General features: G+C 50.9%; 1 protein-coding gene across 2 annotated transcripts in view; it reads left to right on the top strand.

The window, feature by feature from the left end:
- Nucleotides 1-14,712, top strand: part of SLC29A3 (solute carrier family 29 member 3) — a 39,468-nt gene extending 24,756 nt beyond the window's left edge. For both annotated transcript variants that reach the window (XM_063102831.1, XM_063102832.1), the window contains 3 exons: nt 4,403-4,629; nt 8,890-9,052; nt 13,096-14,712. In XM_063102831.1, coding sequence (XP_062958901.1) covers nt 4,403-4,629; nt 8,890-9,052; nt 13,096-13,750 — 1,045 coding nt within the window. In that variant the 3' untranslated portion in view covers nt 13,751-14,712. The remainder of the gene's footprint in view (nt 1-4,402; nt 4,630-8,889; nt 9,053-13,095) is intronic.
- Nucleotides 14,713-15,568: the final 856 nt, after the last annotated feature.

Genomic DNA, 15,568 nt, shown 5'->3' with positions numbered 1-15,568 from the left:
TGACTGGCTCATCCATAATCGCCAAGTGTTTTATTATGTTAAATCTGCAGCACCATAAATACTTATGAGGAGGATTTACATTTTGGTGACTTATGAAGAAATCAGTCCCTTGGGGTCCTGAGCCTTCATGAGAAGGGGGGAGAGAGGGACTGACAGCCTGGGTACAGCTGGCAGCCCCATCCAGGAATCTTCTCAGTAGTGAACTAGACCCAGGGTCTCTGCCTGGAGCTGTCATCTTGGCTATGTCCTGTCCCAGAGTAGAACTTCAGACACCAGGGTAGTGCTTATCTAGACTTTCCTAAAATCACAATAGTGTCACAGTCCCCTGGGCCACCCACCCTGCCTGGGGAGGAAGGAAGAGGAGAGAAGCCAGCATGCCCATTAGTGCACATGGGTGGCCTTGCACCTGGCACATTTATAAAGCTTTAGGAGTATTGCAAAAAGCCCCCGCGAGATCCCGGTGGGCCCAGAGCCCATGGGTGGAGGCTTTTAGTAGGCAGAAAGGAGACCTGCACAGGCGAGGGCAGGGATGGAGCCAGCATTTGCCATGCATTTGGCCTTTGCCTCCTCATCTCCCGCTCCTCTTCGTCTCCCCACCCTGGGGATGCCTGAGTAAGAAGCCCCCAGCTCTCTGCAAAGCAACCTTCCTGTTCAAGTGACTAGGCACACAGGAGGGTCCCTTGATGCCAGACTTTTTCCTCACTGTGCATGCGAGGAGATGGGCAGGGGCAGAGGCCATTCCCGAGGCTGGCAGATACTTCCAGCTGGACTCCCTGCCAGGCCGAGGGGCTCGAGAAGCAGACAGCAGCTGGGAGTTCAAGGCCAGTGGGAAAACCACTCCTGCACTATTGATCTCCCATGCATGTCACTTTGTGTGTCCCCAAATATTTACCAGGTGCCTACCAGGCTCTGTGCTGGTGCTGGGGGAAGGAGAGGAAGGCCCCTGCCCTCGCAGCACTCCTCATATCTTGAAGCCTGTCCTTTGCCTCCTCCTGCTCCAAGGAACTGGTTAAAACTTTTTGATATTTGTCCCCAACCTCTCTCTCCACTTGAATTTCTTCAGATTTAGAATCATTAGCTATTAGGGACCTTATCTGGTCCAGCCTCTTCTTTTTAGAAATAAGGAGACTGAGGCCCAGAGAGGTTGAATATTTGCCTGGTGTCACACAGTGGGTTGACAGCAGAGCTGGGCAGGACCCCGGTCTCCTGACTCCGGCTCTGTGCCCTTGCCAGCTTTTATCTTGGGGGTGAGTGGAGCAGTCCCAGCTGCTGGGAGAGGATGGGGGCACTGTGTGACAGGGCTGAGTGTGTAGGATCACCCCGAGCATCAGAGGTAAGTCTTGCCCACCAGCCTCCAGGGCACCTGGTATGCTCTTACAGTAGAGAAGCTGGGCCCCTTAGGAGTCCAGGTGCTAACCTGGCTGCCCACCAGCCTGTCCAGGCCATGGTGCCTGCAGACTCTCAGAAGATGTGTTTTACTGTGGGGCCTTAGTGGCATCTTAGTGTGGGTTCCTTAGAAGCAGACCCGGAAACAAGGATTCAAGTATGAGTAGTTTACTCGGGAGGTGAAGGTAGGAGAGTAGAGAAGGGAGACAGGGAAGGGATGGCAGCCAACAGAGGATATCTTTTCAAGCCAGCCCCTACAGAGGGTGGCCAGAGCTTGATCCTGCTGGGATCTCTGGGAGCCAGGGCAGAACACACAGCCCAGGGAGCAGGAGCTGGGTATTAATCCACCAACTTCCTGCACTTACTGGTTGAAGGCTACTCTTAGGAGATAAGTACCTGCCACTTCTAGCCTGCTGCGTGGACCAGCATGTCCTGAAGTGGTCAGCGGTAGGGCACATGGGCAAGACACTGGCAGCAGCACTGGAGAGTTTCTGACTATCCTTATCCAGCCTGAAACCCTGATGGACCTCGATGCTAGTTAGCACAAAAAAGGGTTTTCTCATTCTTTCACTGAAAATTAAAGTCAGGTGTGCCTTCAGGCATCATTGGATCTGGGGCATCTTCTCTCGCACCATCCCTGCTCTCTGGGTCTCTGCTTGGCTTTATTCTGTATGCAATCTTGCCCTGCACAGCTGACAGATGGCAGTCAGCAGCCCCATATGAAGTCACGACTGGGAGCTGCTCTCCTCAGCTCCATGGCCTTGTGTGGGTCACATGCTAGTCCCTAACCCATCCCCACGGCAGGCAGCATGGAACACTCTGATCACCCCAGGCTGGGTCACATACCCATTGTTTGTGGCTGCCTCGGTGACCTCCCCAGTATGACTGCGTATGGAGAAAGGAGCATTCTTCCAGGGGGGATGCTGGCAGACAAAGGCCCCATGCCCACTCCCCAAACCCCCAGCCCCAGGATCAAGTCCTGGCACTTATCAGAATGGACAAGGCACTCCAGGATGGGGCTCCTTGTCTCTCTCCAGCCTCATCTCTGCGCTCCTCCTCTCCCATCTCGATTGCAGCCAGAGTCTACTCCAGTTCCCTGAGTGTGCTGCGCTCTCTCCCCCAAGACATGTGCACCCATGTCCAGATGTGCCCCCCATGCATCCTTATGGTCCATCTTGGAGATCGCCTCCAAATAGGCTTCCCGGGTAGGCTTGCTGCCCCAGGATGCCCCGTGGCCCTCTCAGTGGAGCGCTTAGCACAGCAGGATGAGATGACTGCTGCTGGGCTGTCGGTGTCCTGGGCTCCCAGCCAGCACAGCACTTGACACACAGTAGTTGCTCAGTGCTTGTTGCAGGTGAACACAGCATTGAGGACACATGTCAGCAGACTGCGCAACAGGCTGGGGCTCAGCACACCTGGGGTCTCGTCCCAGCTTCCCTCCCCACAGACTCACCGCGCAACCTTGAACTGTTCCTTCACTTCCTCGGTTTCCTCCTTCCCTTACAAAGCAGAGGCAGCACCTGCCCTCTCTTCAGCTGAGGATCAGAAGGAAACTTAGATGAGCCTGGGGCCACAAAAGCACTTTGAAAAAGTCCTTTCTTGGGCCGGCCCGTGGCTCACTCGGTAGAGTGCGGTGCTGATAACACCAAGGCCCCGGGTTCGGATCCCATATACGGATGGCCGGTTCACTCACTGGCTGAGTGTGGTGCTGACAACACCAAGTCAAGGGTTAAGATCCCCTTACCGGTCATCTTTTAAAAAAAAAAAAAAAAGAAAAAGTCCTTTCTTGCTTTTCGTGTTCATTATTTCACACCTATGAATATACATATATATGTTTCTCTACATTTCAAATTTGTCTTCCTTTTTTTAATCCAAAAAATAATTTGTGTATATGTGATCTGGCTTTTCTCCCAGCCCCCACCCACTGGTTAGCAGGAAAATTAACCAAACATCCAATCTGCTTTAAAGCTTAGTCTAATCTGATGATTTAAACAGCCCCTTGAGATGGTGTTTCCTCTCCCTAGAATAAAAATGTGCAGTTTCTCAGACAGCCTCCTTTCCTGCTTTTCTCCCCGGGGCAGTATGGGGGCTGGGAGGAGTGTATGGCTTATAGCAGGCATGGTGCTGGGGGAGTGTGGGGCTCCCCTGGCCCTGGGCTGCACTAGCTTGGCATCAGCTGCTGCCCATGACAACTGAGACCACCACGGAAGGATCCCCCTGTCCTAGCCACTGTTCTGTGCCACCCATATTCCCTTTGTTTCAAAGGAGGCAGTAGAGCATCTTCTCAGAACACAGACTGGAGCCAGACCTCCTGGGTTCACAGCTGAGTGACCTTGAGCAAGTTCCTTAACCTCTCTGACCTCAGTTTCTTATCTGTATGTGTGGGATAGGTAAGAATACCTGTCTTACAGAGCTGGTGCAAGAATTATGAGTTAGTATATAGAAAACATTTGGAAGAGTGCCTGGCACAAATTAAGTGCTATGTGAGTGTTTGCTGTGATGATGATGATGATGACAACGATGATGATGATGAAGACGATGATGATGATTTTCTTCCCCCTCCCCCACACCCTACTGCCAAGTTTTGGGGGAAGGAAGCCCAGTAGGTGGTTGCTCTGTTTAAACACCAGACAGAACCGGCAAGAGGAGCAGGGATTTGCCTCCACAGTCCCAGCATCCTGTCCTTGAACCTCACATGCCCTGAGCCTGACACTGATCCCCGCACTCCACATCGCTCACGCTCCTGGGAGCCCCACACCCACCCATGGGGTAGATCGATTCTCCTCCCCATAGTAGGGGTGCAGAAATTGAAACCAGAGCAGCTGAGTCACTTACCCAAGGCCACACAGCTAGTGAGCAGGAAGACAGAATTTGAACCCAGGCCTCCTGACTGCACAGGGGACAGCTGACAGTTGACTGCTGAGCTTGCCTGCTTCCCTTAAGATGGTTCAGTAGCCCTAGCCCCAGGTGTAAGGTGCAAGGGGGTGTCTAATTGCTTCTGCCATCCTCTCCACAGGGTTGCAGTCCATGTCCGTGTCCTGGCCTCACTGACCATCACACTGGCCATCTTCGTGGTGATAATTGTGCTGGTGAAGGTGGACACCTCCTCCTGGACCCGCAGCTTCTTTGCCATCACCATCGTCTGCATGGTGATCCTCAGTGGCACCAATACTGTCTTCAGCAGCAGCATCTATGGCATGACTGGCTCCTTCCCTATGAGGAATTCCCAGGCACTGATATCAGGTGAGAGCCACAGTCCCGACAGCCGACCAGGTTTATCCACCTCTGGGTCACATGAAGGAGCCAGAGGTGAGCACATGGTAGCCCTTCCAGAAAAGGAAATGATATGTGCTCAGTGTGTTTCAGTCATCTATTGTCATGGAACAAACCACCCCAAAACTGAGTGGTTTAGAACAACAGCTCACAAATCATGATTTGGGCAGGAGTTGGCGAGGACAACTCTTCTCTGCTCCACGTGGGGTCACCCAGGGTAGCCTGACTGGGGACTAGAGGATTCATTCTCAAGATGGCTGGTGTTGCTCCCCTGGCTGGTGTTGGTGCTGGCCATTGGCTGGAAGCTGAGCCAGGGCTGGGGACCTGCCCTCAGCTGCTTGGCCTTCCTCATGGCATGGTGTCTGGGTCACAAGAGCGAGCATCCCAGGAGATCCAGGAAGAAGCTTTGTTTCTGACCTAGCTACAGAAGCCACATAGGGTTACTTCTTCCACAGCCATAAGCTCACCTAGACTCAAGACTGCACTGATCACACATCTCAGTGGGCGTGTATGAAGGTCATACTGGAGGAAGAGCAGGCGGGAGGGGAGACATAGTTGGAGCATTTTTGGAAAACACGGTCTGCCTACAAAGGGCAATTCCTGAAACCAACCTTCCTTTCTTTCCTTCCCTCCTTCTCCCCTCCCCCCTCCTGTTCTCTTTATTTATCCTTTCCCTTACCTTTTCCCCTTCTTTTCTCCTTTCCTTCTCTCTTTTCTTCCTTTCTAATTTTATAGAAAACCTGCTCTGTACCAGGGATTCAAAGATGAGCAAGACTCTGGCCTCTCAGAGCTGATAGTCTAGTGAATAAACTCCTCAGGCACCCTGAACTGTGGCATTCTGTGGGCGTGCTCGTGTGTGACTTGGGAGGACCTCCTTGCCCAAGTGTTCATGCGGATGCTAAGCCTGTTATCAAGACCTTGGCAGTTTTGTTCTCTAGGCTGCAGTCATGTGTCTCACCCAGAAGACCCAAGAAGGTAAAAGGGAGCAGGGTCAGCAAGCACCTGTTCTTCACTAGGAGACCATCGTCCCTTAAAGCATGCTGGAGGTGCTCTGTGTGTGTCTTCACACGCCCTGCTATGCAGAAGAGTGCTTTCAACGTTTGTCTACTTGAGAAGAATTTCACAAAGAATCTGCGCTGTGCCCATTAGTTAATAATGCCAGGCAGTACGTGGCAGGGATGACAAATACCTTGACAAGTGTCTTTCCCCTCCCCACTCGACACCAGTGCCAGACATCACTAACAGATCTCTATCTTGCCTCCTGAGCCTCTAAATCCTTCTCAACACAGCACTTGAGGCAGTTACTCTCAACAGATCAGAGCCTAGATGTGAATTGCAATCTGTCTGCCATTTTTGATATAGGATTAGGCTTCAAGCTCTATCCTGGGGAACGCTTGGGCCTGAAATAAAATAAAAATGAACTTGTTGCTAAGATTTCTGAGTATGTCAGCATATGCCTAGCAATGCTTCCAGAAGTGCATGTCTGGGCTAAGGGAAGTGGCCATTGGATTTAATTGGATTTAATCCCTTCTGTCACCCCTGGTCTCAGAAAGAGGTTTTTGTGCCCTGGCCTTCCTCCATCCCGCTGGAGGAGGATTTTATGATACAACTTTAGCCATGCTGGCTACCTTTCCAGGAGCCAGTGACCATTTGTGTTGGCAAGTGGCCCTTTAGAAAGTCTTCTTTGAAAAGGTAGGGAAATTTAGTACTTATACGTCAATTTGAATTACCCTGGGCTCTAAACCATCGTCATAGCTGCATGAGGCCCCCCGTGGGCACCCAACACCCTGGCAAACCCAAGGTGTCCCAGTCTCCCAAAGACGCCAACACCACCTCGCCAGGCCAGCAGCTCTTGTCTTTTGTCCAGAGGAGCCCATGTGAATTGCGTGTGCTGGCATCTGAGGAACACTTCATTTGTTTCATGCTGGTGTTTTCTTAAAGCCCTCATTTGCATGTATTTCCATAACTGATGAGATAAAAGTCAGGAGTTGTGAAGGATGAGCTCCCGGAGGCCAGGTTTGTTGTTGATGATAATATTCGCTACAAGTTGGAGAGAGAGAGGAAAATCAATAGGCAGTGATGTTAATATCTCTTCCTCAGGGCAGCCGGGGAGTGTCTTACTGAGTTTAACCCCACTTCTTACAAAACGTGTAGCTGGGGATTACAGCTTCTCAGAAATGGGCACCCTCTTGGCAAAGGGTTTACCCCATTGCTGCTTTGATGTGGGAAGGACGGAAATAGCCAAACACCTAATTGGGAATCAAAGGATTTATTTGGTATTTGACACTTCTCTGTGCCAGGCACTGTTCTGAGCACTCTGTGTGTGATAATCGTTTCCATCTTCATAAATGTCCTAACAGGTAAGTATTATTAACATCCCCGTTTTATACTTGAAGAAATGGAGGCACAGAGAGGTTTAAGGACTTGCCAAAGGCCACACAGCTAGAAGTGATAGAGCCGGGATTGGATTCAGAAGACCTTCTCATTCTAGAGTCTGTGTTGTTAATCACTATGCTAGTTATTATGTCTTTGCCTTCCCTCAAGTCCCACCCTCTGGCCCCACCCTGGGTAATAGAACTTACACGGGGAAGGTGGGAGAAAGATCAGCCGCCAGGCCAAGGGCTGCTCCTGTGGAGCCACAGGGATGTTGGACGGGGCATGGGTGAGGCGGTGATGGGACATCCTGGTGGACAGGGGCCAGCACTGCCCCTCCCCAACCCTGCTCCCTGTGGCAATGAGCAGAAGACTGGTGCCAGGTAAGAGCTGCTGACAGTGACAGAGCAGTTCGTGCCCACATGGACCAGTGTGCTGCCTGCTGTTTGCACCAGCCTCCTTCTTGCCTGTTTGAGAATCGATATTCTGATGCTCTGAAGTGGGCAAACTCACTCATTCAGGCAATCCAACATATTCACTAGATAGCAACTGTACTGATGACAGTGGTCCTGTGCTTGTATTCGGTGCTTTTTCCACTCCTTGTCCCATTTCTACCTCCCTATGTTTTCATGTGATACATAGGGAAGGTATTAGCCCCATTTTCCAGGCAAATAAACAGAGGCAAAGAAAGAGTAAATGATCTGCCCACACTCCTAACAGTACTCCCAAGCTGGTGCTACCCCAGGCTTCTGACTCTTGGCCAGCACATTGATCACCCATGGCTGTGAGGGTTCGAAAGAAAACAAGGACACATCCCCAGCCTCTCAGAGTCGACTGTGTGATTGTGCCAAGGAAGGGAACTAGCATTTGTTGAAAGCCTACTATGAAGTCTGAACATCATCTCATTTAGTTCTCAAAGCAGCTATGCAAGGCAAGCGTTGTTATTCCCATTTTACAGATGGGCAGACTGTGGCTCAGAGAAGTCACATTAGCTCCCAGGGTCACAGCTAGCAAGTGACAGAGTCGAGGGTCAGATGTAGGTCCCTTTGACTCCTGGGCCCGTGATCGTTCTGCTAGGTTGTGCCACCTCCTCTGTTAGGTGGCAGTGAAGGGTGTGGGACCACGTGGTCTCGTGGGTAATGTGTGTGGATACTTGTGGCAAGGAGAGCATCCCATGTGGTGGGAAGGTCGCATGCTTGTGCGAGTATGTGAGTATGCGTGTAGATGTGTGACTCTGTGTGTGTGCACATCCACGCTCACACGCGTATGGTACCACAGCTGCCTTGGGGCACAGGGTAAGCTCTATGAGCTCATGGGTGGGCAACACGGCAGAGGTCTGTAGCCAGTAAGGACTTCCCCGGACAGGACAGCCGCAGAGGCAGCAGGTGAGCCTGTGCTAGGGCTTTCCCTGAGCCCCTTCCCAGTTCAGTCAGGAAATGATTTAGGCAAAGGGCAGAGAAGAGGAAATCCAGAGCTCTCTGAGGTTTCCCGCCCCTGAATCTAAAACTTCAGACCCCACTAGAAGGGCAATAAAGAGTGTGGAGGTCAAGGGTCAGAGGTGAAATCAGGAAGCAGACCAGTGGAGCCCTGGAGACATTTGCCACCTCAGGCAGCAGCCTCTTGAGTCCAGCAGAGAGAAGGGGACTGGGCTGGGGACAGGTAAAACCACACCCTCTGAAACCCAAAGAGCCTCGTGGCTGCAGGACCTCTCCATGTCTGCCATGGCTTGGGGATACTGTGAGAACTATGGTATTTTTTGCATCAGGGTCTGTTAAATCTGAGCAGAGAGGGACCATGGCCCCTCACCCCCTTCAGGCCCACCCCTGACGTCTCTGTGGTGTCCTCTGCTCTCTGCAGGAGGAGCCATGGGTGGGACCATCTCCGCCGTGGCCTTGCTGTTGGACCTGGCAGCATCCAGCAACATAACGGACAGTGCCCTGGCCTTCTTCCTGACGGGAACCATCTTCGTCGTGCTCTGCATGGGACTCTACCTGCTGCTGTCCAGGCTGGAGTATGCCAGGTGAGGGCCGGCCTCGTGCTCTGGCCGTGCAGTCCACTTCCGTGTAGCCTCACATCTTTCTGGTCTCCACTTGCATTCTATCATCCAGTTCGATTCCATGTTGGTTTCCTGTTCGTGACCTGTCTCCCACCTGAGTGTGAGCTCCATGAGGGCAGACATTGTGTGAGGGTCGTTCACCACTGCATCCCAGTGCCTCAAGCTCACCTGGCTCCTAGCAGTGCTCAGTGAATTGGCCTGCCCGATGGATGTGAGAAGCCGGCTCTGGGCTGCGCCCCCAAGCAGCTGGAGTCTGCAAGTTTGGGGACAGGGAAGGCAGGCGGTAGAAGTGGGGCCTGAGGGATGATGATGATGAATAATAGTCCCATTCCTGAGCCCTCATCTGTGCCAGCACCATGCTCAGCCCAGTTCACATAATGCTCACACACCCATTAGGGTACAGTACTGTGATTTATTATTATTCCCACACACAAATCAGAAAACCAAGGTTCAAAAAGGTTAAATTATTCGCCTGAGTCTCACAGCCAGTAGGTAGCAGAGCCAGGATTTGAATGTGACTCCAGACCTGTGCTTTTAATACTCACTACCTTGTGCGGCCTCCTTCTGCCCTATGGGACTTCTTTTCTCATGTTGAGTCTCTTTTGCTTTCTCTCTCTAGTTCCTTTTTTTTCTTTCTTGCTTCCTACTGCTCCTTTTTTTTTAAAAAAAAAAAAAAAAAAAAACAAGTCTTGATTTTCTGTCATGTTTTATTCTTTTCAAAGCATTTTCCTATCCATTATCTCATTTGATGTTGAAAGGCGGGCGTTATTATCCACATTTTACAGGCAAGGAAGCAGAGACCAAGAGAAGGCCGGGTGGTTCTCCTCTGGTCCCGGTGCCTGAGCCGGCAGAGATGAGGAGAGATCCACTCTGGAACCTGCACTTTTCCACGGAAACCTATTTTTTGCAGTGGCACTGAGCTAAGCAGTTTGCGTGTGTATTTTTTGATTATTATTTTTGAAAACTTGTGCAGTTATTGTATTGTATTTTCCCACTTTACAGATGAGGAAGCTGAGGTTTAGGGGAATTAATACATGCACCCCCAGGTGACTTACCTGGTGAGTCACAGGCGGGGATTTGACCTTGGAGCTCTTTCTGGGTATCATGCTGCATCCCAGGGCCTTTCCTCATTATATATTCCTCCTGTCCCTGTGAGGAGAGCCACCTCACTAATCCCCAACACCCCCTGCCATCCCCAGAACTCTGATTCTACCTGGGCAGGTGGGTTGCCTTCCACAGTTACGGGATCGTTCATCGCTTCAGCTGGCCTCAGTGGCTTTGGGAGGATAAAAGGGGACTGAACTACTAGAAACTGTGGTGTCGCGCAGTATCCCAGGCATGCACCGATCCTCGAGCCAGCCTGGTGCCTCCCCTGCCCCTTCAGGGCTGTCATCAGAAATTGCCCAGTTGTGGCTCCATGATGACGTCCCTGAGAGTCCTGGTGTCTGGCTGGCTCACTGTCCCCCCAGCACCCTGTACACGCCTGGTAGCTTGTCATTGTGTAGTAAATTATTTTTGAGTCACTGAGTGAACAGAGGGGCAGGAGGGTCCCCCCACTCCTCTGCTATGTCCCCATGTCTTGCTTCAGACTCCTTTGGGTAGGTCTCTTTCCAGTAGGGTGGCCAACTTTCCTGTTTGCCTGGGACTTAAGGAACTCCCAAGACAAGGGACTTGCATTACTAAAACCAGGATGGCTGGTCACCCTAGTTTCCAGTCTCTTTTGGGCAGGTTAACATCCCTTCTAGTTGAGCATGCAAGTCAGAGAACACCCAGGACTACCTGTCCTGTGAGAGCTTCTATTTCTTTGCTGATTAAAACTTGGTCAAGATTTCGGGGTTTACAGAAACTCACCTGGGGATGGAGCTCATAGAGAGATCCATGTGCCCAGGGCTGCTAAGACTAAATCCTACTTAAAAGGGAAATCACCAGTGCTGCATTTGGGAGGGTGAAGTGAGGCAGCAAAATCTGGAAGGACTTATGAGGAAGAGCTTCGACCAGAAGAACTTGGTGGGGTGCTTCCTCAGAGCAGACTTAAGGCAAGGACCTGACGGTGAGTAGAGAGGGAAGTAAGAATATTCCTTTCCCTGGTGATTGTGAAACGAGACAGGGTTCAAGGCCAAAGCACCCTGCTCAGCATCACACAGAAGAGTGATTCTGGGGAGGAACCCTCCCCAACTCACTTGTTCTCTGTAGGCTCTTAGGATGGGAGGACTGGCAGGGACTTCAAAACCTCCTGGCTCTGTAAAACCTCCATTTTGCAGAGAAGGAAACTGAGGCCTAGAGAAGAGCATGCCAGGTCTAAGGTCACACAGGGAAGCAAAGGCAAGGCTGAAACCAGAGCCCAGCTATCACCAAACTACTGTTCCCCAGCTCATACACGCACACTGAGTTCTTCTGTGTGAGCTCTGTTAATCCAATCAGCTTGTGTCTCCTGGTTTTCAGATACCTGAGGCCCAGAGAGTTTGAGTGGTTCAGGCAAGGTCACACAGCAAGGCTAAGTAACCCAAACTTTCTCACTGGTCAAGGTAGCAGAAGTTGAAAAGATTGATGATATTCAGTGTTGAGGATGTGGGGGTGCTTTTACAGGCTATTTATCAGTTCTTTCAACAATTGTGTTTTGAAGGGCTACTCTGTACCGGGGAATTTAGCTAGAAGCAATCAAACAGGGTCCTTGCTCTAGGGGGCTGTCTGCTATCAGAGGAGACAGATGACAGACCAGTAAAACAACAAATGATCCTACGTTGTCATCAATTTTTTGAGAGAAATAAACAGGTGCCCTCATAGAGATTAACAGGGCAGGTTACTTTAGTTAGGGGGCAGGGGTGAGTGGTTCTGAGCAGAGATAAATTGGTACTACCCTTTTGGAGAGCAGTTTATCAATATTTATCAAACTTTTAAAGGTACAAACCTTTTAATCCAGCGATGCCCTCTTCCAAAAATCTGTACTACAAAATAGTAATATACACGTACAGGGATTTATTGCAGGGATATTCATCACAACATTATTTGTAGTAGTGAAAAATTGGAGCCAACCTGAAAGTCCATCAGTAAGGGAACAATTAAATTGTATATCCATACAGTGAACTATTATGCAGCAACACAACAGAAAGACATAGAGCCACGTGTCCCCATGTGAAAGGATGGCCACAAGACACAGTTCTTTAGGCAATTATGTGTATGCATTTATGTATAATATTTATGCATGATTTAGGCAGTTATATATTTATATGTTATTTTATTATATAATACATTTAGACATTATACTGTTGTACTGTTGCAGAAAGTTTTATAATATGTATAGTTTGAACCTACTTTACTGTGTGTGTGTGTGTGTGTGTGTGTGTGTGTGTGTGGGTGTGTGGTGTGTGGTGTGTGTGTGTGTGTGTGGTGTGTGTGGTGTGTGTGTGTGTGTGTGTGTGTGGCATTTGCACATGCATCGAACGATAAATATGAGATTGTTAATGGTCAGCGCCACTACGGAGTGAGAACAGAGGTGGGAGCAGGGGGGAATTCTCTTTCTATTATATCATTTCTCTTCTGTGTTATTTGGGTTTATTGCATCAACCATGTGTTATTTTATAATTTTAAAAGTTTATATTTTTAAATGCTATTTTATCTCTACCTGTCCCCTCCAAACACAAACAAAACAGGTGCCAGGAAGGGAGCCCAGGCTCACCATGTAGTGGTCAGTGCTGGTTTCCTCTGTCCCTGCTCGTGGGGTGGCCCCCACCACAGAACAAAGGACTGGAGTCCAGCCTGGAAAGCAGGCCAGGGATAGTTCAGGTCTTCCTTTGGCCCTCTCACAACAGCATACGTCATCTCAGGGAATCCCAGGGCTGATGGGCTGTATAGGGCCTAGGCTTTACATGCAGGGCCTAAAGGTCCTGTTGGAAACACCCATCCCTGGCTGTGCTGACTCTGAGGTCTCCTGCTCCTTGTTCCTTGAAATCCAAAGTGACCTGCTTTACGGAGGCCCTCTGACCACACACCTCTCTCCCTACCTGCAGGTACTACATGAGGCCTCTTCGTCCGGCCCACGTGTTTTCTGGTGAAGGGGAGCCACCCCCGGACTCCCCCAACAGTCCTTTGGTGGCCCCTAGATCCAGCAACTCCCACACGCCACCCCTCCGCCCCATCCTGAAGAAGACCTCCGGCCTGGGCTTCTGTATTGTCTACCTCTTCTGCATCTCCAGCCTCATCTTCCCCGCCATCTCCGCCAACATCGAGTCCGTCGACAAGGGCTCGGGCTCGCCGTGGACCACCAAGTTCTTTGTCCCACTCACCACCTTCCTCATATACAACTTTGCTGACCTGTGTGGCCGGCAGATCACAGCCTGGATCCAGCTGCCAGGGCCCAAGAGTAAGGTACTCCCTGGGCTGGTGCTTCTCCGGACCTGCCTCATCCCCCTCTTCATGTTCTGTAACTACCAGCCCCGTGTCCACCTGAGGACAGTGGTCTTCACATCCGACATCTACCCCATACTCTTCATCACCCTGCTGGGGCTCAGTAACGGCTACCTCAGCACCCTGGCTCTCATTTATGGGCCCAAGATTGTGCCCAGGGAGCTGGCCGAGGCCACAGGCATGGTGATGGCCTTTTATGTGAACCTGGGCCTGGTGCTGGGCTCAGCCTGCTCTGCCCTGCTGGCGCACCTAATCTAGGAAGGGTTAGACACTGACATTGACACTGCGTGCTGCTGGGGAGCCTCTAGGATGGGAGGGAGTGCAAGAGGGCTCAGGTGGCATGGAGGAAGGGACTGGAGTTCTGCCTGGTGCAGAGAGCGGGGCACACTCGGCCTCATCTCTCCAGACGCTAGTGAGCTGTGTCCATGCCCATCCCGTGCAAGGCAGAGACATTCCAAATACTTTAAAGCAACACTCCTGAGACATTTGTAGAAGACAGTTACAAAGTGGGGGACGCACCGTCAGAGCTGATGGTTGACATTCCACGCTTCCTTACAGCCCCTTAGACATACATATGTCACCATGCTCCACTCTGAGGCATTACAAGGCTGGCACCAAAACCCAGCCACAGGCACTTTGTATCTCCTGGCCTTGCTCCTTCTGGCTGACAGGAAGATGTGAGAGAAATCAGAGCCCTCCTTTCCCTGAGGGGATCCCCTGGAATGGAGGTCCCCCTGGGATGGCCAGTCCTCAGCCCCAAGACCCAAGCCTATGCAGACCCCTTTGTTCTGTGGGCAAGAGAGCACACACCCACTCACCAAACTGGGAAACCCAAAAAGACAGGCCTTCCACAGACCGTAGATCCCTAAACCTGGGCTCCAGAGGGCCTCCTGGTACTGGGGACCGAGCATGTCAGGCCTGGGTTTTCAAACAAGGATCCTTATAGCCTGGTGGTCTATGGCCTGGGTCAGGGCGGGGATCTCGTAATGTCCATGTTTACAATATGTCAAGGCCATTGGTTCAAGGGCATAATAAATAAGGCTTGCGTATTCAACGTAAGCCTTATTGGTGTCTGTATTATCCAGGGTCTTGGCAGGAAACAGCATGCTTAGACTAATAATTTGAGGATATTTTAAGAGCAAACGTAGGAACCCCAAGGTTATGTATTCGATCCAGGAACTAGTAATAGGCTGTTCCATCCCAAGCCTCAAGGGAGGAGAGGGGGGAGTTCTTCTGCAACCTAGTGGTGTTGGGGCTGGTTATTTAGCTCAGTCGGTTAGAGCGCAGCCTTATAACTCCAAGATCACGGGTTCGGATCCCAGTACTAGCCAGCTGCCAAAAAAAAAAAAATAGATCCTAGAGATGCGACCTTGCTTGGGGATGGGGAGGGACATATGCAGCCTGCTGTACCCTGTACCCTGCAGGAGGGACCTGAAGAATGAATCCCTTCCCTTCCTCCTCAATCTCACATGCCCACAGCTGAGAGCAGGTGGAGAGGGTGGAGAGGGGCAGGAAGGTGTCCACCCAGGGCCCCATCCATCATGTGGCCAGCTAGGGAAAGCTTCACTTTCACAGCATTCTTTTTTATGAACATTAGTGGAGTTCTGAAGCTTTGGTCAGCAGAATTAGGTGTTGCTTTGTCTGGTAGTTGTGTATGTTGAAGCTGTTGTTTCAAAAACGACCCCCAGGTTCCATTGCCCCACCCAGGGGGATTTGTGGCCCCTTCACATTTGTGACCACCTGGCACAAATAGTAATTTATATTTTTTCAGGTGCCTTGAAGGCTCTCACAAGGCTATTCCTTGGGGAAGCAGGCTGGCTTGGGAATCAGAGAAAGGAACTAGATCTGACCAGGAGTTCTTTCCCAAGAGCCATGCAGAAAGAACAGAGCTTGCCCCCAAGAAGTGGCAACCCCGAGAGCAGTGAATCAGCCCTCTCCTTCTCTGAAGAAGCGTGCTGGCTCGGCGGTGTCCTGCAGACGGCTGATTACACAGGGATGCAGTCAGTAATCCACCCGGTGGCAGCAGCTTATGTCCCCCACCGTCTCAGTCTATTTCACACTCTCTTCTTGGCCTGA

Source organism: Cynocephalus volans, chromosome 7, assembly GCF_027409185.1.
Source record: "Cynocephalus volans isolate mCynVol1 chromosome 7, mCynVol1.pri, whole genome shotgun sequence".
In the NCBI taxonomy this organism is placed as follows: Eukaryota; Metazoa; Chordata; class Mammalia; order Dermoptera; family Cynocephalidae; genus Cynocephalus; species Cynocephalus volans.
The sequence above is the reverse complement of the archived record's forward strand: the minus strand, read 5'-3'. Positions and strand labels throughout refer to the sequence as shown.